This window comes from Pundamilia nyererei, unplaced genomic scaffold, assembly GCF_000239375.1.
Source record: "Pundamilia nyererei isolate P.nyererei 1_Seehausen unplaced genomic scaffold, PunNye1.0 scaffold00044, whole genome shotgun sequence".
Taxonomy (NCBI): domain Eukaryota; kingdom Metazoa; phylum Chordata; class Actinopteri; order Cichliformes; family Cichlidae; genus Pundamilia; species Pundamilia nyererei.
Genome location: NW_005187445.1, coordinates 1,833,004 through 1,858,863, shown reverse-complemented (window position 1 = coordinate 1,858,863; position 25,860 = coordinate 1,833,004). Strand labels below are relative to the sequence as shown.

General features: G+C 38.9%; 2 protein-coding genes across 4 annotated transcripts in view; one reads left to right on the top strand and one right to left on the bottom strand.

Moving 5' to 3' along the window:
* LOC102194619 (microphthalmia-associated transcription factor-like) overlaps positions 1–796 on the bottom strand; it is a 29,079-nt gene extending 28,283 nt beyond the window's left edge. Inside the window, exon 1 of the mRNA XM_005731710.1 lies at positions 740–796. Within this exon, the coding sequence (XP_005731767.1) occupies positions 740–756 (17 nt within the window). The 5' untranslated portion in view covers positions 757–796. The remainder of the gene's footprint in view (positions 1–739) is intronic.
* Positions 797–5,850: 5,054 nt separating this feature from the next.
* frmd4bb (FERM domain containing 4Bb) lies at positions 5,851–25,110 on the top strand. Of its 3 annotated transcripts, XM_013910460.1 has the most exons (24): positions 5,851–6,034; positions 13,252–13,317; positions 14,075–14,169; positions 14,295–14,387; positions 14,601–14,685; positions 15,019–15,075; positions 15,167–15,189; positions 15,976–16,059; positions 16,753–16,818; positions 17,087–17,144; positions 17,230–17,316; positions 18,730–18,806; positions 19,023–19,161; positions 19,234–19,375; positions 19,628–19,761; positions 19,917–20,033; positions 20,584–20,812; positions 20,890–20,943; positions 21,039–21,186; positions 21,415–21,582; positions 21,795–22,579; positions 23,021–23,159; positions 23,457–23,576; positions 24,209–25,110. In XM_013910460.1, the coding sequence occupies exons 2-23, from the start codon at positions 13,252–13,254 to the stop codon at positions 23,572–23,574; spliced, it is 2,964 nt and encodes a 987-aa protein (XP_013765914.1). In that variant the 5' UTR covers positions 5,851–6,034; the 3' UTR covers positions 23,575–23,576; positions 24,209–25,110. The 3 variants fall into 3 exon arrangements, with proteins under 3 accessions (XP_013765914.1, XP_013765916.1, XP_013765915.1); XM_013910462.1 differs by lacking the exon at positions 21,415–21,582; XM_013910461.1 differs by lacking the exon at positions 23,457–23,576.
* Positions 25,111–25,860: the final 750 nt, after the last annotated feature.

Sequence of the window (25,860 nt, the reverse complement as noted above, 5' to 3'; positions counted from 1 at the left end):
TTTTTTTTTTTGCTCGACCAGTGAAACTGAAATGTCAGTTTCATTTCCATAAGCAATATTTATCCCGCAATGTGGATTTCCTAATAATTGGCTGTAAAGACTTATTTTGAATTAGTAGCGTCTGCTCCAGTGGCCGTGCGTCTTTGCGGTCTTAGATTTTGCATTTAAAGAAATGGTCTGCACATTTTGCCTGAATGCAGATACATTTAATATTGGTTAAAAATAATGGAGGGCGTTAATTTGCTATCACGATAAAAATGAATTCTTTTATACCATGCCCACCGCCCGCAAAATAATAAATACATAAATACATAAATACATAAATAAATAAATAAATGAACAATAAAAATCCAGCCTTTGTGACCTGGGCATGCTGTTCAAGCAAGTTTGCGAAAGCATAACTACATTGTTTGCAAATAAAAATAAAATATATAGTGAGTTGTTTTTAAGCCTTTAAAGCACATATACCCAGAGTGACCTTGAAGTAAGTAAGAATCAGACTAGCGATGTGAGTTTCTAAAAATAAAAAAACAACAACCCAAAAAACAAAAAACACTGGATGTAGCAGTCAGTTAAATGAGTAAATCTGGAAGCAATCGCACAGAAACTGTTCAGAAAATCTAAATAAAAAACATAAATAACGGCACTTCTTACATTGCAGGTCATTCACAGCCTTGATATTTAGTGTTTTAAGTCTCTTATTGGGTCATGCAGATATTGCACCCGACTTTAGACCAACCTCAAGACGAGCCTCATGTCTCTGTTTTTCCCCGTTTCCCTGTGCAGACTGACTGACCGCTCGTCTCCCACTCTCACCCACGCGCTGTTCTCAGCACACCAAGTTTGGTCTCCTCAGTTGAAGTCTTGTCTGCCACTTGGGGGCAGTATAGAGCTAGAAAACAGTTTCGTGAGCCCGCGGGGGTGTGGGGGGGGCACCCTCTATTATAAAATGGAAATTTAGAGGTAGTTCAATATTTGCATTCACCCTCATCCTGTTGAACTGGTTTAAAGTCTGTATTTTATCAATGCAAATAGAATGCAAATATGATTCTGCTGGAAAGCACATACCCGGAGGCTAAAAATAAAGCCTTAAATAAAACGATGATAGCTGAACAGAATGAGAAATGGGATCAGAATGTTTTTTTCTTCTTCTGTATTTCTGCAATACTATTTCTGAGACACATAGCAGAAAAAAAAACACTCACATACAGCCAGCCAAATGACATGACACAGGAGCTGTAGAGAATCCGATCTACAATATACAGATAAATTACTTTGGATGTGGTACTGATTACCCAGGCCCTCCAACTGCATTAGACCTGTAACATTTGTAGACTACTACAGCTTTTGTAATTACTTCCAGATATATCTTTTTAAGATATATTTTAAATAATAGTACTTAATGACACAATAAAGACTAGCAAGTACAAATTTTGTTCCACAGTCCAAAATATAATGTTCTCTCAAAAAATATTATGAAGTCAATTTATTTTGAAAATGATTCCAAGCACAGTGATCTTTCTATCTTTGAAACATCATTTCTTAAATACCTATAAGAATATGCTGATTTTGCAAATTATAACACATAAATGAATATTCTTCAATAAGCCCAGTGAAGCAAGAACATATACATTTAAGGACCTGAATATGAGAAGAAGAAAAATCACTGTGAGAAGAGTCCAAAATTCTTAGTTTTAATGGCAGTGCAAAAGCCTGCTCACCATCCATCCACCCATCCACCCTTCCAGCCATTGTATTACACAAGGGGACCACAGTATGATGGGTGAAAGACAACACGCACCCTGCAAGGATTGTCAGTGTCAGCACATTAGTAAATAAACTTGATTCAGTGCCCTTAGGTAGAAAACCAATGTTTGTGTTCATGTTTTCCAAGTTATCCAAGTGTCAGTGCTATATCTCTTTTTGGCAGAAATGGTTTGTAAATAAATACTTACACACCTCATAAACTTTTGTGGCAGTTGCACGTTTAATTATTTTTTTTTCATTTTGCAGAAAAATATAGTGTTTTATGGCTTCCCATTTTCTACCTATAGCAAAAACCGAGTTTGCATGGACAAATATCTGGTCAATTGTTGAAATAAAGTTATTATAAATTGAAAACCTTCACAATTTATACGTTTAGCTGAACTCTTAATCTTCAGCTAAAAAAATTCTACTTCACTTAAATTTGAGTTCAGGACTGATTTGTTAATAATATTTGTTTAATATTTGAATATCTGAATATACACATTGTTTTGTAATGCCAATAACATCTTCAAACCCTGGTACTGGGAGAAAATAAGAATACTTTGGTATCAGTTAATTAGCAAAACAAACAACGACAAACTTCTTTAAAACAACCCACATATCTTGCATCATCCTGGCTATGTGCCCTGAGATAAGTGAACACAGGGATAACTATTCAAAGACTAACACACTATTATTTACTCAAGGATGTGCAGATTTGAAAGGCATTGGCAGCCAGTGCAAACATTTCTGCCATATAAAATAACATGAACTGCAGTGGTGGTCATCGATAACGTCTCAGGTATGAAAAAACACTCTGGTTTACCTTTGTTTTCAGTCACGGCTTTTAACTTGAAGTCTGTCAGCCAGTCATCAGTGACTTGCAACCGTTTGCCAAACAACATCCCGGAATATGAGCCAAAGGTGTCCGGTTGCTTTAGTAAGGATGACTATCAGCTGCTGATCAGCTTGTCTGTTGAAAAACACACCAATCCAAGAGACCAGGACTCATTTTAGCAAATTTATTACCATAATGAATGTCGGATCACTTGATAAACTAAGTATTATTATTTATTATAAGAATGTTTATTTGTGTTTCAGAATGACAGTTTAAAAAAAAATAGTAAGTAAAAGCTTGTGTATATGTCACCTTTCAATATAAATATAACAAAGTGCTTCACAACATAAATGATTGAACATAAAAACAAAAGAAACATTTTAGCTGCTTTTTAAAAGAGTCCACAGTTCAGTGGGAGAGAGTTCCAGAGTCTGTGGGGGACTGCTGCAACAGCTCTATCTCCTTTAGTTCTTGGTCTTATATGAAGCCCAGCTACCAAGCCCTGATCACATGACCTCAAGGACCTGGTGGGAATCTATGGCTGTAAAGATTCACTGACGTATGCCAGTGCTTGTCCATGCAGCTCTCTAAAAGTCACAAGCAGAATCCTAGAGCAGACAGGAAGCCAGTGAAACTGAATTATCAATGGTGTGGCATGTGAGTACTTAGAAGATTTAGTCAGATGCCTCGCAGCGGCATTCTGAATAACCTGCAAACATTCAAAGGAAACTTTGTTAAGACAAGTGAGCAGTGAATTACAATAATCCAGGTGTGACGAAATAAAGGCATAAGTAACATTTTCCAAATAAAGGGGTGACACGGTGAAACTCAACTTGGCAATACTTCTTAAGTGATAAAGGCAATAGCAAACCAGAGACTTAACATGAGCATCCACAGTTAAAAAGTTACCCCAAGATTCCTGATAGAAGATTTACCAAAAGGGGCGAGGAGAGCTTTCACTACCTTAAGCACAAATCGGTCAGGGGCACAAACAAGGGCTTCATTTTTCAGGGAAAGCTGTCAGCCATTCAACTTCTCAAGTTGCTTAGTAGTCTAAGCACCCATGCAAGGTCTGTAACTTAGAAAACTCATGCATAACAGAGATATATAACCGAATGTCATCTGCATAGCATAGATAAACAATGTCCTTAACAGTGGTAGACATATGCTGAAGAAAGCACAGTTATAACAGAAACAGTAAAGACCCCAAAACAGAACCTTATAGCTTGGAAGCAGCTACAGAGAAAGATTAACTTGACAGATTTGAAGATAGTCTCAGCAAAGCAGACCTCTATACACTCTCAGAAAGAATATTTTCAGTCCGCGTCCAAGTGTCGAAACGTTTCTCCCACTGAAAATGTAACGTCCAGATGAACAGAATCAACTTTGTGGAATTTCCTTTCCTGCATGATTGAGCATGCATCAGGACACCCCCATGCAACCATCCAGTATTTCAGCCTGTTACACATAATGTGATTGTCAGCAGTCTCAAACATCAGCAAAACAAAACACTATCCAGCACATGCATCAAAACAGCATTTGAGAGTACAAAAATAGCTGTTTTGGTTTAATGAGCTTCAAGAAAGTCATAGTTTATCAGTGATGCTGCATTTCTCCGGGACTTTATGAAAAACTGAATGGCAGTTAAACACAGTTAGATGTGCATAAAATTTGATGCACACCCCTTAAGTAAATATTGTGTTTTCATTGTTCAATGAAAATGATGAAGATTGATAACTTGGAGAATACTTTCTGTGAGCAGTTTTAATAAGTATTTTTGGGGTTTATTGACTGAATTGCAAAATCCGATTATAAAAGGAGGAGACATGCTTGTTGCTACCAACAAAAATACAGAAGGTTTCTTAATAAGAATCCCGACTCCTGGAATAAATTAAAACCACAGCTTGCCAGATGATAGAATAATTTCTAATGAGGGTAACGAGGGTAATGAGGGAATCCTACTCTTTTGTTTATGAGAGCATTTTTCCTGTAAGGAGGAGACTCATTGGGCAGATGGTTTTGGGGGATCTTAATGAGATACTTATTCATGTCTGATGTCAGAAATCCAAGAGCATGGGGGTGGGGATACCTCGAGGTGCTGGCAGGCAACGGCATTTACAGCAGACTGCAGTGACACTAGTGTTTTTGTTTTTTGCTAGGGGTCTAGGGTCAATGAAAAAAACAAAACAAAATAAAACAAAAACAAACCCAAACCAAACAAGAATTTGTTAGTTTATGTCAAAGAGTTTCTATCGAACTTCCCCTTTGAGAAAACTGAATGCTATATGTGACTTTGGTGCCTGTTTCCTTTGAAGAATTACCAGATGAGCCAGAGTAAAGGCAGTAATGAATATTTTAGGGGCATCGTCACTCCGGAACAGAAATGAATAGCACATGTGAAACACACACCAGTGCTGTGTCTTCTATGTTACACAGGTCCAAGATGTGTGAAGCGTTGTACACTTAAATTACACAAAATGTGCTTCTGTGAATATTTTTAAGACCAAGATCAACTTGTGGTGTATGGAGCAGTTGTAAGTATGTTTGATGTCAAAGCACTTATATATCAAATAAATATCAAATATCAAACTGATCTTTATCAAGAAGAGACCCTGAATATGGCAAGTAAAGGGAAACATATATAGCCAGTCATATATTCAGTAAAACATATTTATAGTAAATCTATTTAAAAAGAATAAATCAATCTTAAAACAGTTACTGGTGAATGGTTTGTTACAATTTCTTTTGGTATTGGTTTTGATTTTGTTCATTTTATTGATCATATTATTGATGCAGTTGTATCAGTAAAGACTTGCTAGTCGCACTGTGTATTTTTTTTGATCGATCTCAAGAAGGTGTTGACAATAACTAATGAGAATTCGACAATTTGATAAAATAGGACCTATCTGAACTTACCACTGAGTGAACAATATACTTCCGCTTGTGAAAAATGTAGAAATTTTGAAGATAAAAATTCGAAGATCATTTTATTTAAACGCTACCACGACAATATAAACACATATGTGTGTAGAACACTGTGTGTTTGTTGGGGTTTTCATGATATGAAATCAAGCATAAATTTAAAAGGTTCTTGAAGATGCAACAGAAAGCCAGTCTCTCTTCATTGTTATGGGGATCCAGTGTGAACCAGGCCGGCCGGCATCTGCTGGATGAGAGGGAAGGAGGGGGGCAGAGCAAGGGAGGGAGGGTGGAGATGCTGGGCTTGTTCACATAATAGCCGGCGGGTGAAGGCGTGGTAACTGTGGCTCGATACGAGGCGTGTGTGTGTGCTACAGTATCCTAGTACCGGAGGATGAACATGGACAGCGGCTGCACGGCGGCTCTCCTCCCTGGTAAAAGCGGCCGTGGAGAAAGCTGAACGAAGCTGATCAATATGCAGGGGAAGCCTCACGTTATCAATACCAAAAGCAGGATATAAGGAGTGCAAAGGTAAGGCGATATGTGGTGCGGTGGGGCAGATTGAACCAGCGTCAATGAGCTGTGAGGAGACAAAAGTAGACTGAGTCATGCCTGCATGTGATGTGAGGAGGGAGCATCAATGAAAATTACAACAGCATGGGTTTGGCTCTCAGCCGCGACTGGTGTGTTTCCTCAGTAAAATAGGGTGTCGTTTTTTCCGTTTTTTGACACATTAAGCTAATCATGGGGCTCAGGTGGAAACCACCCATGTACAGTAGCCTACAGTAGCACATTCATTGTTCTCCCTGCATAGAGGAAACTGGCCCCGGTGGGCTTGTCTCATTATTGGGTACCGTGGGCCATATAGGCTGCTGATTGTAGAGAATAAGACGATATGAAATGAGATCGTTAGATGCATGTTTAAGTTTTAAAAAAGTAATTTATTGGCCACTGGACTGAATGAATGCATCATGCAGAAACCTATAGCACACTGATTTAGGGAGTGTGACTTGGTGAATAAAAAAATCCTGGATGAATCATCATTTTACCCAGAACAGCAGCAAATCATGCTTGACCAAAGCAATTATCATTATTTGATTTTCTCATGTATAATTATCTATTCTCCTGCACATGTGCTACAAGGGGGAAATTTAGCGTGGATTAACAAGGACAATAGACGGTTTGCTACAGTTTCATTTCAAGTATAAGCCGAGATATCTTCCTTGACGCCTCCATGTTACCTTCGAACTTTTTTCGTCTTTTGACTCGAACACTCTGGCTGGAAGATAAGTACAGCTAAACTTGACGTTGACCTGCAGATGCTATGTCAGAGGTGAAGGAAGAGATGCGTGTGTGGGCGTATTTAAAGCTTCAAACAGTGTAAACAGGAATTGTTGTTGTAATGGTTGTGTCTGTATGACACACATGTCCAGCATGAAGCTTTGTTGCTTTTCCTATTTGCTGAAGAGGAAATCCTGTGTCGTTTATCACCAAAGTTGGTGGGGTTTGTGCATTTTGAACAACGATTTGAAAGGTAAAAGTGTCATAAGATGCCTGGTAAAAACCGACCTGTTTTCTCACATCCTTCTAACTTGTTACTTAGTATGAGAGCCCAATGTGGATGAGATGCTCTTTTCTGCATTTAATGCTACTAAAAATGTCTCAGCCCTCAGTTGGCAGCTTTCCATTTAAGAATCATAGCCTCCTGAGACATCCTGAGAAATGTGCTAAAGACAAAGTGGGAGAGACCTATTTTTGGATGGGCCTTAATCTTATATTGATATGCTTAACACAGATGGACCGAATTTGATAGATATAATATGGTAAAGTATAGAGCAGCAAAATGATACAGGTCAGCAGGTGAGGTTTTGGGACTTAGTTTGTCCTATGAATAAGTACAGATGGATTAATAGATTTATAAACAAAAAAAATCTTCTCATCCTTGGCATACTGTGCCATTAATTTGAGATAAAGGTAACAAAACACAGTCCGATTGCATCTCAGCCCACGTTGCTGTTATATGGTGATGTTCAAAGGGTTACTTTTTTTATCCAGATCATTGAAAGTTGGTCATGTTCCATTTTCTCCACCCATGCATGTCTGTGCCTCTGTGCCACATTCCCGTGCTCTGCAGAAAGTCACTGCAGTAGTTTGCAAAAGAAAAGCTCTGCAGTTTGAGATACCAGTGTTGTCAGTGGGGACAGCCTCAAACGAGGGCAAATATAGGAAACCTCACCAATGTCCACCGCTCACAAGCTAGTCTTTGCTTTTTCGGACACTCTGTTATGATCTATCTTAAACGCAGAACTGAATTTCTGCATTCAGATAGTTTTATGATATCTGTAACCTGAGTATGCAAACTATGATTAGGAAAAGTGTAGAGCTTTTCAAACCTTGTGGCAAACAAATGAATTTACAAGATAAAGGGCACAAACTAAAAACACTATCTCAAAAGGTAATATTGCTTCGTTATCTTCATTTGACATTTACATAGCAAGATATTCCAACAAAGTAACGAGCTCAGATTTTAAGCCAGAAATATCCACGCTCTTTTATTTCTAATGAAGCTCTTTTGATGTCTCTTGTCTATGTCTATGTGACCCTGTAGTGCTTTACTGCACTAATTTCCTGCATTCTGGTGAAATATTAGACACCAATATGTACCATTTCTCATGTATGTACCATGTATAGAAAATTTTTTTTGCTTATACTGCAGTATAACACTGATATTAGACCAGAAAGACAAATGAGATAATGTAGATTCATAAGCCTAAGCAGTGATACAGATGGCAGTATGTTTCTGTCCTAGTGTTTATTAGATAGACTGGTGCAGGCATTCATACACCTATTAATATGAGTTGTTCACTTTGCTCCAGCTGTTTTTTTCTTTTATGAGCAAATACATGCAAAATAGTATTACATATGTATTCATATATACGCCTTTTTTATCTGCTTGTTTTGTATTGGTTAGTAAATCTGAGTATGGTACCTACTAGGCATCGGCTTATGGGATGTGTTTATTTAGGTGACTCTTTTAGTTCAGCTGCAAAGAGCTTTCAGAAAATGACTTGTACACTTATAGCTTTGTTAAAATACAACAAAAATATGTTTAATGCAGACGTATTAATATGTTCAAGGATTGTTGTGGGGTTTCGGTTATGATTTCAAGCACATCGAGCTAGGTTTCAGTTATATTTTACTCATGCACCATCAAATGAAATGGAAATGCTGTCTCGTTTTGAAATTGTATAGCTTTTCTTCTTTTTAATAGACACAGTCATAATTAGTCAAAATCAGTTCTTGCAATAGGAGATGGAACAAAATTTCAAGCACTCTGAGCTCTGAAGAGCTTATGAAAGGACAGGACCCGAAACTAAGATTATCCTGGATGTTTAGTATGCTAGTTAGTTTTTCTGCTGGCAGCTTTACCCTGCTGCAAAGAATGCTGCTACTTGTAAGAATGCCAAAAAATATATATATCACAGTCTCCTTCTGTAGATGTCCTTTATGGGTTGGAAATAGAAATTCATGCTGCATGATGACATCATTCACATGAATCTGTCCCCTGTGATGCAGCCCGTCCTTGTTGTATCAAAGACATGCTGTGTCATAAAAAAAAAATAGATATTTATCCCAGGTTTTAATAGATCCATAATATCATAAGCCCCATTGTGTTCTTGAATTTCCCAGATACCACAAACAGCCAGACAGGTTCTCTTTGTGAGAAGACGTACACAGATACCATTTGACCACTGACAGCATGAGTCATGGTGAGATATCAGATGAGGAGATAATCCTTTGCTGTATGCTTCGGCCCACTGCCTCTATAACCAGGGTTCACTGCTCTGTGCTTGGACCTCTTCTTTTTTGACTGATATAAATACTCATTAAAAATCCTGTCAGGTTTGTTTCTTTAGGAGAGTTCAGAGAATACTAAAACAAATGATTCCAGTGATGTATTTTTAATCATTTAATTTATCCATTTCTATTTCAGACAGTCTCTGAAGTCATCAAGGGTCATCAACAAGAGTACTTCACACATTTAGTATTATATATAACACAATCATATAGCAACAGATAACTTTGCATTCTTTCCCACTGACACCTACATAACCCAACTGCTGGTTCTGTTAAAGATCCAAGTATGACATGCTGGCAGTGGGCTAAAGGAGCCCAGAGTAAAGACAAGAGGTGGGCTACAGATGTCTGGTCACTTCTATTTAACTCCCCCACCTCCCCTGCCCCCAGATTCTCTTCCCTTTCAGACTTGTAATCTTCAGTCCCAGACGATGCTGATTCAAGTCACATCAGTGGAAGACATTTATCCGACTTCACACACAGCTCTCTAGGCGTGACTTTTTTCCCTATATATGCCATAGCATTCCCCAATTTCCGTAAATGGAGATTATCTGTAAAGTCAGTACAGTCCTCAGCTGCAGAAAATGATCTGATGATCGTACATCGTCATAGCATTACAGAGGAACTGTAAGATCTCTTGAATTCAAAACACTGAAGTTAGTGAGTTTCCCTTTGCTGCTACATTGTATTGGATGTCACATCCTGTTTGTAGCCACTTGAATTCACAGACAGATTTCATTTTTGTTCCTTTAGGCTTCATGTGTCTGTACCTGTACCTGTAATTGTATTTTGGAGTTCATAATTTTTTCCCTATGTTTATATGCAACACATATGAAGTAAAATAGTTTGGAAAAAATGCACATAGTATAATAATTTCTGTCAATTTACAATCGTACCAGGTGGCTTCATGTAAACACAGACACTTGTCTGTGATACCAACCTTCATCAATAATGCATGAAGACAGGAAACTAAGATAAGATGTGCTGGAGTCTGGACATGACATTTAACCAGTGTGATGTATTAAATACTGACGGCCAGTTTACTCAGGAGGCAGAGAAATTCTCCTGTTGGCTATTGTACAACTTGCAAGCTTGACATTTTCACTGTCGAGTATATAAGACAAAAATTAACAGCATTTATTTTCAGTTTCTCATAACCAGAAGGAGCTACATCTCATCATCTGAATGTCTTGCCGCAACATACATGGGTAGTCTTTGTTAACAGTTGTAGCAGCATATAAGACGGAGGCCACATCTGCACCATCTCCAAGTCTCTGCTGGGACATTTCATTGTAGCACGCATACATCTGAAAAGCTGCCTTTATACCAACCTCAGGCTCCCAGACTAAAGCAAAACCTGCAGCCTGCGGCACCATGCTCAGCCAGTGCCTGTCCAGTCTCTAGAGAGACAAACAAAAAGACTGACAGTTCTTTGATGTCTGTCTGCCATGCCTATTTTTACACAACGGTTCAGTGCTTGTCTTAGCACCACGGGGTTCAAGGTTGCCCTTTTATTTGATTTTATTTGCTGAATGGGTTACGTTTGGTTGACCTCATAGAGCTGTCTGCTGGCTCATAATAATGTATACATTACAGCATGAAATGTCAGATAAAGGTTTGTGCATATAGTTATTTCATAACCATTGGTTTGAAATCACAATCCTCGCTGTATCTCAGTTGTGTTTAATTCTCTGAAAAACTGAAGGGTTATCTGGGATTGCTGGGTTGGATTTAAATAACAGTTCTTGTACTGATTACAGCTTTCAGATGATTAATGGTGTAGATTCCTAAAAATAATCAATCCTCCACCCAGTCACTTCATTTATATTCCATAATAAGTGTATGCCATCCCAAATGAATTTGACTCTCAGCTGCTCATCTAATAACTGCTCATAAAAATTCCTCTGTGAAGCATGGCTGTTTAAGAAGCTGTTTTCTACTTATAAACTTCTTCACATTAAGCCATGATATTTCTTGCACCCTCTAGTGGTCAGTGCCTTTACTGTACATGTCAGCATACAGTAATGTCATGCTTATTACAAAGTGCGTGACCCCCCCAGTATGATATAGCCACAACCTAATAAAGCTTCGATCAATGCAATAATCCCCTCGTGGCTGTCACAAGCCGCACACTCCAAATTAATTGGATTTATCGAATGTGTACTTTTACTTCAAGCCATGAAAGACAATTTATGAAAGTCACATTATTCAGGGGCTGGAATTGGCAAAGCAGTCTTTAAAAGACTAATTTAATGAAGTGACTTGGTGTATGCTTGTCATTCAGAAATCAAGGCACTTTTTTGGGTCTTATGAGAAAAAAGCATCCAAAGGAATGAGAAAGAATGTAAAGTAGAAACTGGCACTTTGGGGGAATTTCTCCTGCTTCTATTGGCAGATAACGTCTCTCAGTTACAATGTAGTGGAGAAGGATGCAGGAGAAACCTGATATCTAGATTCAGACCCCTTCGGGTAACAGACACAGTGCTGAAATAACAATAATATAAAAGTGAATTAGTCTGACTTAACAGACGATATAGACGTGGTTAACCGCTTATAGTTCTTGTGTGACCCATTTTGTTCGTATTAAGAACCAGAGCGTACTAAACTGTGGTCAGCCATCTGACTCAGCCTTCCCCCCCTTAGGTCAGCTGTTGATTTCACACTCTATAAGCCCACAGTAGAGGCCTGGCTCCTCACTCAAATAACCTAAGGAACAAGTTGGTGTTTACACCTGATGATCTGCTGCTGATGCTCAGTCAGAGCCAACAATTTCATGGTCTGGATCCACGAGAAGAAACGTATTAAAGATGATATCTAGTCAGGGATGCATCCACACCTGCACTCTCCCTGGAGAGGTTTACCAGGTACAGCAGCTGCGTGTTTTGCTACAAATGTTAGAAGTTGCGATCAGCCTCATTCTGTCAAACAAGGAGGCCGCTGGATCTATCTAGTGTACCTTTTTCAGTTTCTGAGGATGTTTTGTTGAAAAACTGGTTAACCTCAATCTGTCATTTTTGTGTTGTTTTTAATTTATCAAATGCACAGTGCTTTCAGTGTTTCCTGGTCCAGGTCAGTCTAACTTTATCTTTACAATAAGGGTGGGTTTTTGAAGCGCAAAAATGCTATTAAGTCAAAATATGATATGAAGTTGAATTAGTTTTGCTATGATTTGCTGTGAACACATTTTTGCTGTTTGGGACTTGATTTCACTCTTTTGGCAAAAAGGTAGAAAATTAATTATAGTGGAAGAATATGTCATTTCTATTTGCTGTCAAGATGGTAAAAAATGTAATTAGATTTCAGTTGAAATCTTTATAATTATCCAAGAATATATCAAACCATCATTCAGAGAAAATGCCCTGTAGGACTTTTATTCTAATATATGTTGTATTTAAGAGTTATATTAGTGTTGTATAAGCTTGACGTAAAGAAGTAATGTGTGAGATTTTGTAAATTTGCAGTAATTGTAAAACAGAAGTTGATCTTGGTAAGTGGCACAAAGCAACAAGAAATAAAAATACTCATAAAATGATTTTGTTGGAAAGGCTGTGCGACTAAAAGCTAAATGTGAAAGGTTCAAAATGTAGGGACTTCAATCCCTCATTTGGTTACTATGGCAACAAATCCTTGACACAATGGTTTTATTGTAACAAACAACGTCAGTGTCATGTTTTTCTTTTTTTTCCTTGAGACGGATCATTGTGCTTACTACCTTGGCTTTTGCTCACTTTGTCTTTTGTAAATACGTTAACTGTTAAATGCCAGATGCCATCATGGTAAAAAACAAAAAAACAAAAATTCTACTAACACATGAATATCTTGATATAACTGTCTCTTGTGTTTAGGAAAGCTTTCACAGACCTTGAACTTCCTTTTATCTCCCCCTACAGATGACTGAGGGCAAACTGTGCCAAGTGCACTTATTGGATGACAGGAAGCTAGAGCTGCTGGTTCAGGTACAAAAAACTAAAATCAATAATTAAAATGGATCCAAGAATTCTGTGATATTTATGCATAATGTTAAAAGGACTTTGGGTAATCACCTATGCTTACTGCAGTTCCTATTAGCTCACTGGAGTGCTTCATCATCTTAACGTAGTGAGTAGAAGCTGAACATAATGAAGCATTTAGCAGCTGAAAAGCTGAATATTTTTCTCCTACGCTTGTGAAGCTAAAATTTGAAATAGTGTTTAAGGTAATGACAAGTGGACTTATATAGTACAGGTGGCCCAAAAGAGTCACAACTGTCAACTTAAGTTTTCCTTAAAAAGTAATGACATATCAAAGGTGTGTTCACAACTTATTTTCCGCTGCCCCCAAGTGGACAAACTCCAATTTATTGCATGTTCCCTGAGCAGTTGGACTGCCTCTTTAGCTAAATAAGCTAGGTATCTGTACTGTGAAAACAGCCAGGGCATAGCAAATGCAGGGTTCCTCAGGATTGTGGTTTGATACCCAGGTCTGGATGTCAGTGTCCTTGTGAAATTGTGTGTAAACCACTATGAGTGGTCAGTAACACCAAGAAGGTGTCATATAAACGCTGTCTATTTACCATCAAATAGTATAGTGTCTCATCAGCACTATTCTTTTCTCTGTGTACCCATTTCCAACAGACTTTTCAATGAATTAAGTGTATCTTTGACACACTGACTTTTAAAAATTGTGTATAATTTTGATTAAAGTAGTTGTTTATATCTACGACTTCCTTCTCAGCCGAAGCTTCTGTCTTATGAACTCCTTGACTTGGTTTCCTCCCACTTCAACCTCAAAGAGAAGGAATTTTTTGGTCTGGCCTTTTTTGATGACAAGTATGTAAATTGCAGTGTTTCTTTTTTTTTCAGTGATATGGATATTTTTACATGTGTGCAAGTGTATGTTGGCAGATGATTACAAAGGGCAGCTTTCTGATGTTACAGTTTGTTTACTTTTGCAGTGGCCAGTGTAAGTGGTTGCAGATGGACCGCAGAGTCCTTGATCACGACTTTTCAAAGAAGCCCGGGCCCATTGCCCTGAATTTCTTGGTCAGGTAAGAAATTCTTGTTTCATGCAGAACCCAGGTTCCCCAGCAGGGTGCAGTACTTTGTTAACGTTGCGTTTTATAGTTTAGTCAAGAAACTATCCAGAGATTTTTATAGAACTCATTTGTGACAAAGCTGATGGTATAAATCAGTGTTTGGAAAGTCTTTGACTGTCTTTTATGGGGTTTTTTTGTGTATGCATTTGATTTCACCCTTCATAGGTTTTATGTGGAAAACATAACACAACTTAAAGATATCATAACAGTGGAGCTGTTCTACCTGAATGCCAAATCTGCTGTCTACAGTGTAAGTGCTTTCTCTTATTTTTACTCGATTTTGAAACAATGCAAAATGATCCTGCTATTTTCATCACAGCTTGTGATGATTCATTGTCTCTGGACCCTCAGCTCAGCAGACAATAGCTGCAGGGCACACTTTTCTTACTCTGCTAGCTGGAATGTAAAACACACAGCGTAAGAGAGTAGGATAATACAGGGGTTGATTTGGAGAATAAGCAGAGGTTACAGTAGGGCAACGCAGAGCAGATTCTATGTTTGGATCTGGAAAGCTTTCTCTCCACAGGCTTCCACTTCTGAATCATATTTATTTTTTATTTTGTTTGTCTATTATGTCTCTCAGGGGATTATTGAAGTGGAAAGTGATAACGTCTTCAAATTAGCTGCAAATGCCTTGCAGGTTAGTGCTTTTAATAGCCTCGTAAACATGCATTAATTGCCACATCTAAAAGCATGCCATCTAATAAGATATATGTTCTGTTCATCACCAGGAGGCTAAAGGAGACTATACAAGGTAAGAGCATCATCATCAGCTGGTTAAGAAGTATTTAACAGCAGCAGGAGGAGTTAATAGTAAGCTCTTAGCGAAGACATTCAATAGGTCACTTGTTTCTCCAGTGCAGACAACAAAAATCAATAGCAGTGTTATGTGAGGCTCACCACATAGTGCTGAGCAGCTAGCACCAGGCAACTAATGAATCTCAGAGTGCTGATAGAAGCTAAGTATTGCAGAGTAGATACACCTTTACAATGTACACAGTAATGGGTAGCTGTGTTTAACTGTGGTGGCTTTTGCTATTATACTTGGTGCTTTCAGAGGTAATACTGCATGTTATTGTGCATGTTGGCACTGGTTTTGGTCAGCTGATGAAGTATGATGGTGTAGAAATATTTCTTCATGTCAGTATGTTCTGTATTATAGTTGCTGCTAAGGCCACAGCTGTTTCTGAGGACACAGTGGTTATATGTTCACTATTTCCTCTGGGATTTAGGGTGGATTTAACTTTTAGGGCAAATTTCATACTCACTTTAAAATCTTGACGTGGGTATTGGGAATATAGTATTTTCTAGGTAGATCCCAATATATTTAGAGCTATTTTGAAAATTTGCTTTGTCGATTAAAAGAGATTATATATATAAATATCACCAAAAACAAAAATCAAAAACACCACCGCGTTCAGATCCTGTACTAGAATAAAAGAGATACAGTGAGAGGTGTTAGGAAGATTCACTACTACTTATGTCAAGATTTTTAAATCAACTTCCAAAACGGTTACATTTGTCTTCTTTTCCGTTTTAGTGATGAAAACACTCGAGCTGATTTGAAGAAACTACCTACTCTTCCCACCAAAGTACTCAAGGAACACCCATCTCTTGCATACTGGTAAGTTCACAGGAAATCATGTTTTTACATTCAGCAACAAAGTGCATAAAGCCCGTAAACAGAGAAAATACTGTAAGACATTAGTAAAATCTTAAGTTTACAGGTAATAAAAGGAGACTTATGCTAATTCCCAGCTTCATATTTTCATTTTGGACTCTACCTTTGCTTGATCCTTGTATACATTATACTGGGCCTATTTGGACACTACTGGTTCATCCTTATGTCTGAAAAAAATTTTTTTTTTTTAGCTCCTCTCTGTTTAAGGTCTTCTTTCCTTTAAGCAAGCTTTCTTCTGATTGGCTACCCCTCACAAACAGAAGAACAGGAGTTGGGCGGGGCTCCAGTGTTCTCAGCCAGAGCTGTGTGCCTGAAATGACCATATTACGGATATCTGCTGTAACTTATGTCATATAATGCCACAGCCAAAAGTCTGAAACTGTGTTTATGTATGCTAATATATAGCATATAGTATACATGCCAACACTGTTAAATATAAGCATCCAATACAGAACATGATAATAAACATAATAACTCTCCTTTAATTAAATTGAATGTGTAAAGAAACTTGTAGAATACCATATATACTCGTCTTTTAACAATCAGTTGATCAATAAAATTAAAACAATTTGTTTACACCTCAATTTATCTTTCCCCAGCTAACTATATTGCCTTCTCATTTATGCAACATTACAGTGAGGATCGAGTTATTGAATATTATAAGCAGCTGAAAGGTGTTTCTCGAGGACAGGCCATTGTGCAGTAAGTAATTAAATTGTGTTGCTACACGAGTAAGAGGAAGACAGTGAATCTTTTTAGACTTTAAATTCATTAATCTTACTCTCACCTCCATTAGCCCTCTCCCCATCCCTTTCCCTCTCTGGCACGCCTTTTCTCATCATCTGATAGAAATCAATAGCTCCCCTTCAGTTGCAGCGAGATCACACTGATTCACTAAACAGAGATCAGATTCCCACATTTGAGATGTTCAAAAGCAGCTGGAAGTTTGAATAAATGTTTTTTGTTCCAGGTATTTGACGTTGGTGGAATCACTGCCAACGTATGGTGTCCATTATTATGAGGTTAAGGTAGGCCTTTTTGTGATTAATATGACATGACAGCTGTTGCACCTGGAACTGTGTCAACCATAGGAGCTCTGTTCTTGCCTTACAGGATAAACAGGGGATCCCATGGTGGCTTGGAATCAGCTATAAGGGCATTGGCCAGTATGATCTCCAGGATAAATTAAAACCTCGGAAGGTAAACACTCCCTGGAGCTCGATCTTTAAAATGGCTGCTGCTTTTTCTCTGCTCCACTAATCTGACTGTGAACATGATAGCACAAGGCATGTGTAAGGACTGCTGCTGTTGCACACGGTGTGTTAATTCACGCATCATCTGTTTCACTCGAGCAAAAGGCTGAGCTTCAGCTGTGCCAGACAAGGCTAGACTTGAAAAGAAAAAGAGCAAACTCTCAGTGTAGATGAGGCTGTCACTTATCCTTAATGAGGTTAGTGAGTTTTGAATAACTCTGGAGAATCATGGAGACATTGCGAACTTGCTTTTCCCGTTTCATTGGTATTGTTTTAGCTTGTGGGTTGACAGGAGAAACACCCATATGAGTGATTTGTCAGCTATGTCTTCCACTAGGTGACTTCAGTACATCCCGGTGCAGCGGGATGCAGACATGCACCGAACTGCTATTACGATAGAATGTGAAGGTTCAGTGCAATTTGCATTAAATCACTAGCAATGCCTTCCTGTTAAACCTCTGTATTGCTCAACATGATGCAATCCATCGCTGCCTGATGCATTGCAAAACTGTGCAAGCTGACAGCTGCAGGGTGCGCTTTCGAGAGGGAAAGAGGGTGTCAGCTCGTGATGTCAAAGAAAGAAGGGGTTGGATTTGGGCGTTAGCCTGCATGTTTGCAGAATACCTGAGGAGACAAGTCAGGAGCTGACATGAAGACAGTACAAACTATGTTTTTGTATTGACAGCAAAGCCAGGGAAGACTTAATAACTTTACACACAGGACGTGTGAGGATCTATTATTCTGGTAAGGCTAAATACTACACGTCTTTGTCTTGCCAACTTCGAATGTATTTTATGACTTAAATATTTATCACTCTTTGAAATTATTTGGTTTACGCAAACCTGAGCGGACAAAACTCTGTGTAAGCTTTTGTTTGTGTCTCATTTGGATCTTGTCCAGACGTACAGTGAGTCAGAAACCTAAATGGATTGATCATATTAAGCTGTTGTCAGTGAGCACCTGGGTGATAGGGGGATGGAAATGATGAGTGTTTATATGACGACCCCTTATGGTATTCGTCTCTCTCCAACACCTGCATTATTGCAGATTTTGCATGCCAGGTAGACAAGACTTTAATCACAGTTTATGTTACAGTCTGGCTTTTTAATGACTGTGGTTGAAACAGACTTGAGAAAACACCTGCTCAACATAGTTTTTTTGATATTAGTCATGACCATCATGGTTATCGTGTTCTAGGTGTTTTTGGAAAAAGAAATACATGAAGAATTTTTTTATATGAAGGTACAACTAGACATTACTCTGCGCATTATCCAAACATCCAAGGTGCTATATTTCAGAGTGTGAACAACACATATGCTTTTCTCTCATTGGGAATGGTTTTTCGTGTTTTTACCACCAGCTGTACCAGTGGAAGCAGCTGGAAAACTTGTACTTCCGTGAGAAAAAGTTTGCCGTAGAAGTTAATGATCCACACAGGTGAGCAGCGGGGGATCCTCGTGTAGAGATGCTTGTTGCTATTCTTACAATGACTGTTTTTACAAGTTGATTATTATGTTGTTTTCATTTTTGTTTAGCTCTTAACACTGATATCATCCATCTTTAGAAATGTATCTAAAAAAAATCATCATTTTCACTGCAACTTTTAGTTTAACTGTGACCAAAAAAGCGTAATGTTTTCCGTGGTTTGTTTAGGAGAGCGGTAACCAAACGAACCTTTGGGCAGACGGGGCTACTCATCCACACGTGGTATGCAAGCCATTCTTTAATCAAGACCATTTGGGTCATGGCTATTAGTCAGCATCAGTTCTACTTGGACAGAAAGCAAAGCAAAGTAAGTGTCAGCTATGAGTCACTGCACGTTTTTATTGCTCTTTGTTTTACATCGTTTTCTTCATTCTTGTAGGCTAAACTCGGAACAACAAGAAGTTTAGAGGAAATTGCAATGGACCTCACAGAGCATGGAGGAGCAAAAATAAACAGACTGGGTGATGTGGGCCTTAAGAATAACTTCATAACAGCCAGCAATGGGAGTTTGGTATCTACAGGTTGGTTATAATTATTTTATATAACGAAAGCACATTTCTGTGTAACTTGTTTGTATGGTTTTACATGTAAAACTGTAACTTCAGATCAGATTTATCATCACAAAGAGCTATAAACATTCAGCCAAATGAGATTTAAAAAGAACAGGTGACACGTGAAGGAGTCACACAGTACACATGCCATGGGTGTGATTTTTATATTAATGGGTGTGGTAGGCTATGTTGGCAATTTCAGTTAGAATTCTGTTTTTCCAGGTTCAGCAGACTCTGAAATGAGTGAAGAGCAAAAGAAGGAAAAACTCACTGAACTAAGAAAAAAGGAACAGGAGATTCAAGATATTTTGGCTAAGAAAACAAAAGAGCTGAAGAAGATCTGCCTGAGAGAGGCGGTGAGAAATCATTTTGTGCTACAGTTATATCGGTCTATTTTTTCTCAAAAACTCCCTTTAATAAACCGCTGCTCTGCCGCTGGTAGATTAATTGTTTCTGTTGTTGCACTCACCTCATCTAAGCGTCCAGAGGATTTGTTGTTTTGTGCTTTCAGGAGCTTACCGGCAAACTGCCAAAAGAGTATCCCCTTTCTTCAGGTGAAAGACCACCACAGGTCAGACGGCGAGTTGGCACTGCTTTCAAGTTAGATGACCTTTTTCCCTACAATGAGGTGCGTATTTAACTGCATTTTAAAGCATAAACGATTAGTGTATCTTTTTTCAACGCTGTACGCTGGAATTGTTTCACTTTTAGATTTTATTTTTTAGATTTCTAATAATGTCAGCAAATTGCACAGACAGATAACACCAATATTAACTGAGCGAGGAACGCAGCTAAAGTCTGACGGAGCTCAGTTTTTTTTTCTCTACGTTATTACAAACCCAACTGTGTGTTACACACTGCAGTGGGTGGCTCTGTTGTCTACTAAGACACAGATACGCTATTTTAGTCTATTCTATTATTTTTTTTAAATGAAATTATAATAAGGAAAACATCAGCAGCAGTCAGAGCATTACACCTGCAGCGTTTTTTTAAATAATAATTTTAATTAGGTCGACCTGATATGAAACTCTAATTAGATCTATTCTGTAACATGTTCAGTGAGCACATGTATCAAATGGCAGTGATTTCTAATTTACTTACATGTACCTGCTGAATATCTGAATGCTTGCTCTCTATTTTTATCTCTGGTTATCACCTACGTTTTCTGATTTATGCAGGATCCCATCCTGAGAAACCTGGAGAGCAGATTTGCCCTTCAGCAGAAGATTGTGGAGGCGGCTAAGAAGCTCGCAAATGAACCAGAACTGTGCAAAACTGTTAAGAAGAAAAGAAGGAGAAACTGTTTGGATGCTATGCAGAAACTGCAACAGATAGAGGATGAGATGAACCAGTACAGAATCAAGAAGGGGAAAAAGCCCACACAACGGTCCTCAGTCATCATTGCAGGTACGTTGGAAGATATTTGTTACTGAATGTGTTAGATCGAGTCACAGCAAGCACAAAGTTGTTTTCTTTTCCTGCAGATGAACTCGCTCGTTCAAACTGCAGCTCTCTGTCTAGTCTCCCGCTGGATGATGGTGAGTCAGACATCTACAACACAGGTGATGCTTTCTTATTATGACCAAACCCAGAAAACAGGAGTGTCCTTTTTTGTCACTGTGTTTGTAATCAGATGATTCAGACAGTCTCAGTCAAAGGCCACGCTCACGGTCAGTCCAAGGATCCCCTCAACTAAGTCCAATGCGATCACTGGGAGCAGAATTTGATTTGGAGAGACAGGCATCTCCACGGGATAATCACCACAACAAGAACCACAACAGGTTGGGATTTTCTGTTCAAACTGTTTATTGCTTGTGTGAGTCGTAGAGTGGAATCTAATTTGTTTTACAGCCTTATATTTTATTTTAAGCTGTTTTCAGAATGAGCAGATGACATCATGCATCGGTAGAGCCCATAGTATTTGTTGTGTCATGTTTGCCTCATTCCTTTCCTCACATTTTCTTACTTCCTTTTTTTTAAAATCCTGTTTTGATACTGCACCCATTTAGATTAGCTGTTGATGGCCAGGAGGCTTCCAATTACTACCAGAATCCAAGAGAGGTCTCCTCCACCCACAGTAGTCCCTATAAAACCCTTCCCAGACCTCCTAGAGATCCTCGCAGCATGCCTCCCACCCCGGTTATGACCCGCAATGCCTACAGCAGCAGTCAGCTCAGGTGTGATCTTTGTTCCCCTGCCCTGCCAAGCCAGTGTTTATCCTTCTTTATTTTATTTAATCAAACCCTTGCTTCTCTTAATACCCTAACCTTCTACCATGCTTTCACATAAAACCTTAACTTTTATTTTAACACCTAAATCCAAAAATAATATCCCGTATCTTAATCGTGATCTTCTCAAAGACACTTTGAAATTGGTGTCATATTCGCAGGTTGGAGGGATCTCCTCATTGCTTCAGGCATCGCAGTGGAAGTCTGGAGTCTCAGCCTCGGCTGAGAAAAGACAGAGATTCAGAGAAGCCCGTCTTTATCTTGTCACCGGCCCACCGCAGCAACAGCACAGAGGTATTAGAAGATTGCTCCTCTTACACGAGCCAGTCAAGTCTGGACTACTGCGGGGCTGCCAACTCCCACTACAGTACACTGGACTCCCGTACCTCAACCATGCATCGTCTTCACAGAAAAGTAGAAGTGTATGGTAATACTGGGAGCATGCCAAACTTGGTCCAGCACCATTCTGGTTGTAGTTATTCATGTGAGGCCTCACCACACTATGCACCCAGTGCCTACTATGTTGCCGGCTACCCCTGTCCGGACATGGAGCCTTATGCTAATGGTGCCTATGTATATGAGAATGAAGTCGAAGGCCACTACAACGTCAACCCATCCTACCAAATGAATGGGTATCACGGACATGACAGATTCAGGCACTACAGCAGTGATGGGGCGGATAATCTTTCTCAGAATCCGTACGCAACAGTGAGGCCACCACGGACCAGAGAGGGGCCTAGAAATGAGCTCTTGGCCAAGAACATGCAGAAGGCCCTGGTTGCAGAGCACCTGAGAGGCTGGTACCACCGAAACAGAGGCCACAGGGAAGGAGGGAGGGGATTACTGGCTGGATATGACTTTGACAGTGGCTCTCAGCTCAGCTTGGGATATCAGACCATGCCGGCGGCCTTCAGCCACTCGAGCCGAGCCACCTCTTTCTCTTCAGGTACAGTCAAACGCATTAGCGTGAGGGGAATTGTCAATAATAAAATAAAAAATCATTTTCAATGTTTGTAATTTAGGGAAACATTAGGCTGCTGTTCAGGTTTAATAACATGTAAAAAATCATAATTACAAGTTAATTGGTCATGTTCTGTAGTGTCACTGATGTTAGGATGCGTAGGCTGCTTTCCTACTCACAGGATTTTTATTTATGTGTTGTTTGTGTATATTTGAGGGGTTTCATTTATTCTATCACAGGGTTTTCTAGGCTGCCATGTGAGAAATAGACACAGTTTGTGGGTTTAAAGATATACATTCGTAAACTATCAAAGTAATAAGTATCACATAGTATTTTGTGTGAGAGAAATACTATCGTTTTTGAGGCTTTTGAGATATTGTGCACTCCAGCGTTATTTGAGTGTTCATGCTTTTCTCTTCTTTTCAGTTTCCTCAGCAGAGAGCACAGGGAACTGGCGCAACCAGCTGGCAGTCGGCCTGACAGAGTTTGATGCACCTGACACACCTCAGTACCCTCATCCTGGAGCTTCAGCATCCCTGTACAACCGCAGTCCCACACATAACAGGTGAATGCTTCAGTTCACTGAATCTCCACACTGAGGCTGTGGTTATAAATAAAGTCAATAAGTTGCAGTCAGACAGTCATAATCATTGGATTAAACTAAAATGCTGATTGTTACTTTCTTAACACAATGGTAGGCGGGTACCCTGCCGCTCCTCTACATCTGGATGATACGTGTATTTTTCTGCATTCTTTTGCTTTTCTTTTAAAGAGCGGTTTTATTTTATGATTGTATTCTGCCAGCGTGATCTGTTCTCCTTCCTTTCGTTACTTGGCTTACGCTCTACGCTCATGTGTGCAGAAATTCTCCAGAAAACAAAGAGTCTGACACAATGCCCCAAAAATGTGAGTCAGTAGATGTGGTTGGCGCTGAGGCCACTAGTGCAGCTGAACCATCAGACAACCTTTCTAGCACTTAAGGGTGAGACCAAACACAGCGGGCCACTTTGTGTCGTGTTGCCAGTCGTCTCCATTCAGACATCCCGTCGTCATCCGTGTTATTCGTGTACAGCTCATTCATATATATCATCTATTTTTTTTACACTGTGTTTTGCTGTTTTTGAGGCTCCATTTTTTCAAAAATGCATCAGTCATCATGATCAAGGCCATGCACCTAATATATCAAGGCAAAGAAGGATTATTACATGTTTAGAAACATACTAAAACCACCCGAATGCAGAAAACAGAAATTCAGTCTTTTTGTAGCAGTGAAGGAAACTCGGGAGATAAAAGCTTAGCAAGCCTTATCAAGATGAGATTATGAACATCTGAAAGGCAGTCCATCCTAACAGCTGAGATATTTAAGTCTGGACAAAAGTGACCAAACAACCAATACTGTCCCTCCTAAAGTTATATTGCCAGAGTGAAAAGGCCTTGCCATTTACTCCATAAAGCCCTGGTCATGTTGTACGCCTTCAAAAATATGGTGGACTTTAAAGTGCAATGTATTTCCATTTCCATCCATCAGCTTTATTTAAAATGTCAGCCTTGTTTCTTGTTCTCAAATAACTACTGCAGTGGATCTTACCTAGTCTTGTGTTATTGCCTGTACAGATTTTACCTTGATGGGAGCTACATGAGCATCCACTGAAGAGGACCAAACCAAACTGTGGCACAAATAAAGCCATAGCCAGCAGCACATGAAGGGAATGGAGTGGAAACGCAGGCTTTACACAAATGTTTTTGGCTGCCATAACCTCGTCTTTGAAGGTGTTTTCTCGTTTTGGTTTTGGCAGAGAGGTGTAAACCGTCCTCATGTTGTCGTAATCTCTAAACACAGTGATGACACTCTTGAATGATTTTCCCATGTGCCTTGGATTGGATGAATTGTACAGGCAGATGAGAATGTGTCAAGAAACTTTAAAATGTTGCACAACCACACTGGATTCAAACCGTACTGTGTATTAAAAGATAACAAAGCTAACAAACGTGTTTTTACTCAATCCACCACCATGTGTTTTAACAGAAACTAGCTACTGCCTTATACAAATCAGTAGGTTATAGAATAAAAACAAAAAACAATTGCCACTTTTCTCTCATGATAAATGATAAAACTCATCTTAAATATAACATCGAGATTGAAGGCAAAGCTTGGGCATGTTTACAAGTGTGACATGACAAAAGCTGGGTTAATCATCATTAGAACAGGCTGTGTATTTAATGACGCTCCATTTCTTTGAATCAGAATGTATCATGTCAATATTGTTTATAGAACCATTAGTCTTTGTTAGTGCTTTATTGTGTTTTAAAATGCATGGTGAGAAAATAGATTTTTTTGGATTAAAAAAAACAAAAACAAAGTTCAGACTTTTTTATATTAACAGAAGACCACTGCCATAAAACATATCCATTTCTCATTGTTTTCTCACACATTTGTACAGTCAGTGTGTAGTTACATGTTGTTAGATGTTGTCATAAAATATTTTCCACTCAAATAAAAGGTGAATAAACATATGTGTGACACAAATATGCCTGCTGTCACTTTCTTTGTGAAGCTTGCACAGTTCTTAATGGTTGAGTTTTGCTAAGAAAAACTTAAAGAAATCAAACTATTTACTGAGAAATTATAATGTTAATGATAATGAATGGTATTCACCAAGCATCATAAGGAGACTAATCCCAGCCTCTTATCTGTCCAACAAACATAGGCTGAAACCAGGCTGTTAGCTAACTGCAAATCAGCTAGCCAGGAAATATCTGTATCCCAGCACTTGTAAAGATTGGTAATTACTTTCATCGTTATTATTGAGATAGTAAACTAGCTCAACATTTTAAGTTACTCCTGAGTAAAATTTAGAAATTTTGAGTTAGTAAGCTAGAAAGCTGATATTTAAAGATATTAACCCAACATTTGCTCGAGTGGGAGAAACAAGTTTTACAATAGAAAAACTGCCCATTCAAAAGTGTACAAACAACAAAGGTCTCCTCAATAAAGAAGATAACTGCAAATCTTCACTCTGAAAGGAGTTTTTATGTTTACGTGTGGATGAAAGGCCCAAACATATAGAAAAATATACTACCTAACTGTGGGTTAGGTGTATACAAGGCCTAAAGTGATTGTGATAACGAACCCCTGAAAACAAGCTAACTCTTTTGGCTCATGGTTTGTTTGTTGTGTAACTCTGGGAGGAGCTCTGTTTGCATGGGACATGTTAGCCCTCCCGCTAGGCCTGTAAAAACATCCCACCTGCTGCAGTCAATCCAGC

Excerpts from the sequence above, each read along its gene's own strand:
- frmd4bb (XM_013910460.1), top strand. The coding sequence starts at position 13,252 with ATGACTGAGGGCAAACTGTGCCAAGTGCACTTATTGGATGACAGGAAG. Across the intron at positions 18,807-19,022 it reads GAAGTTAATGATCCACACAG|GAGAGCGGTAACCAAACGAA; the intron begins GTGAGCAGCGGG and ends TGGTTTGTTTAG. Across the intron at positions 21,583-21,794 it reads TACAGCAGCAGTCAGCTCAG|GTTGGAGGGATCTCCTCATT; the intron begins GTGTGATCTTTG and ends TCATATTCGCAG.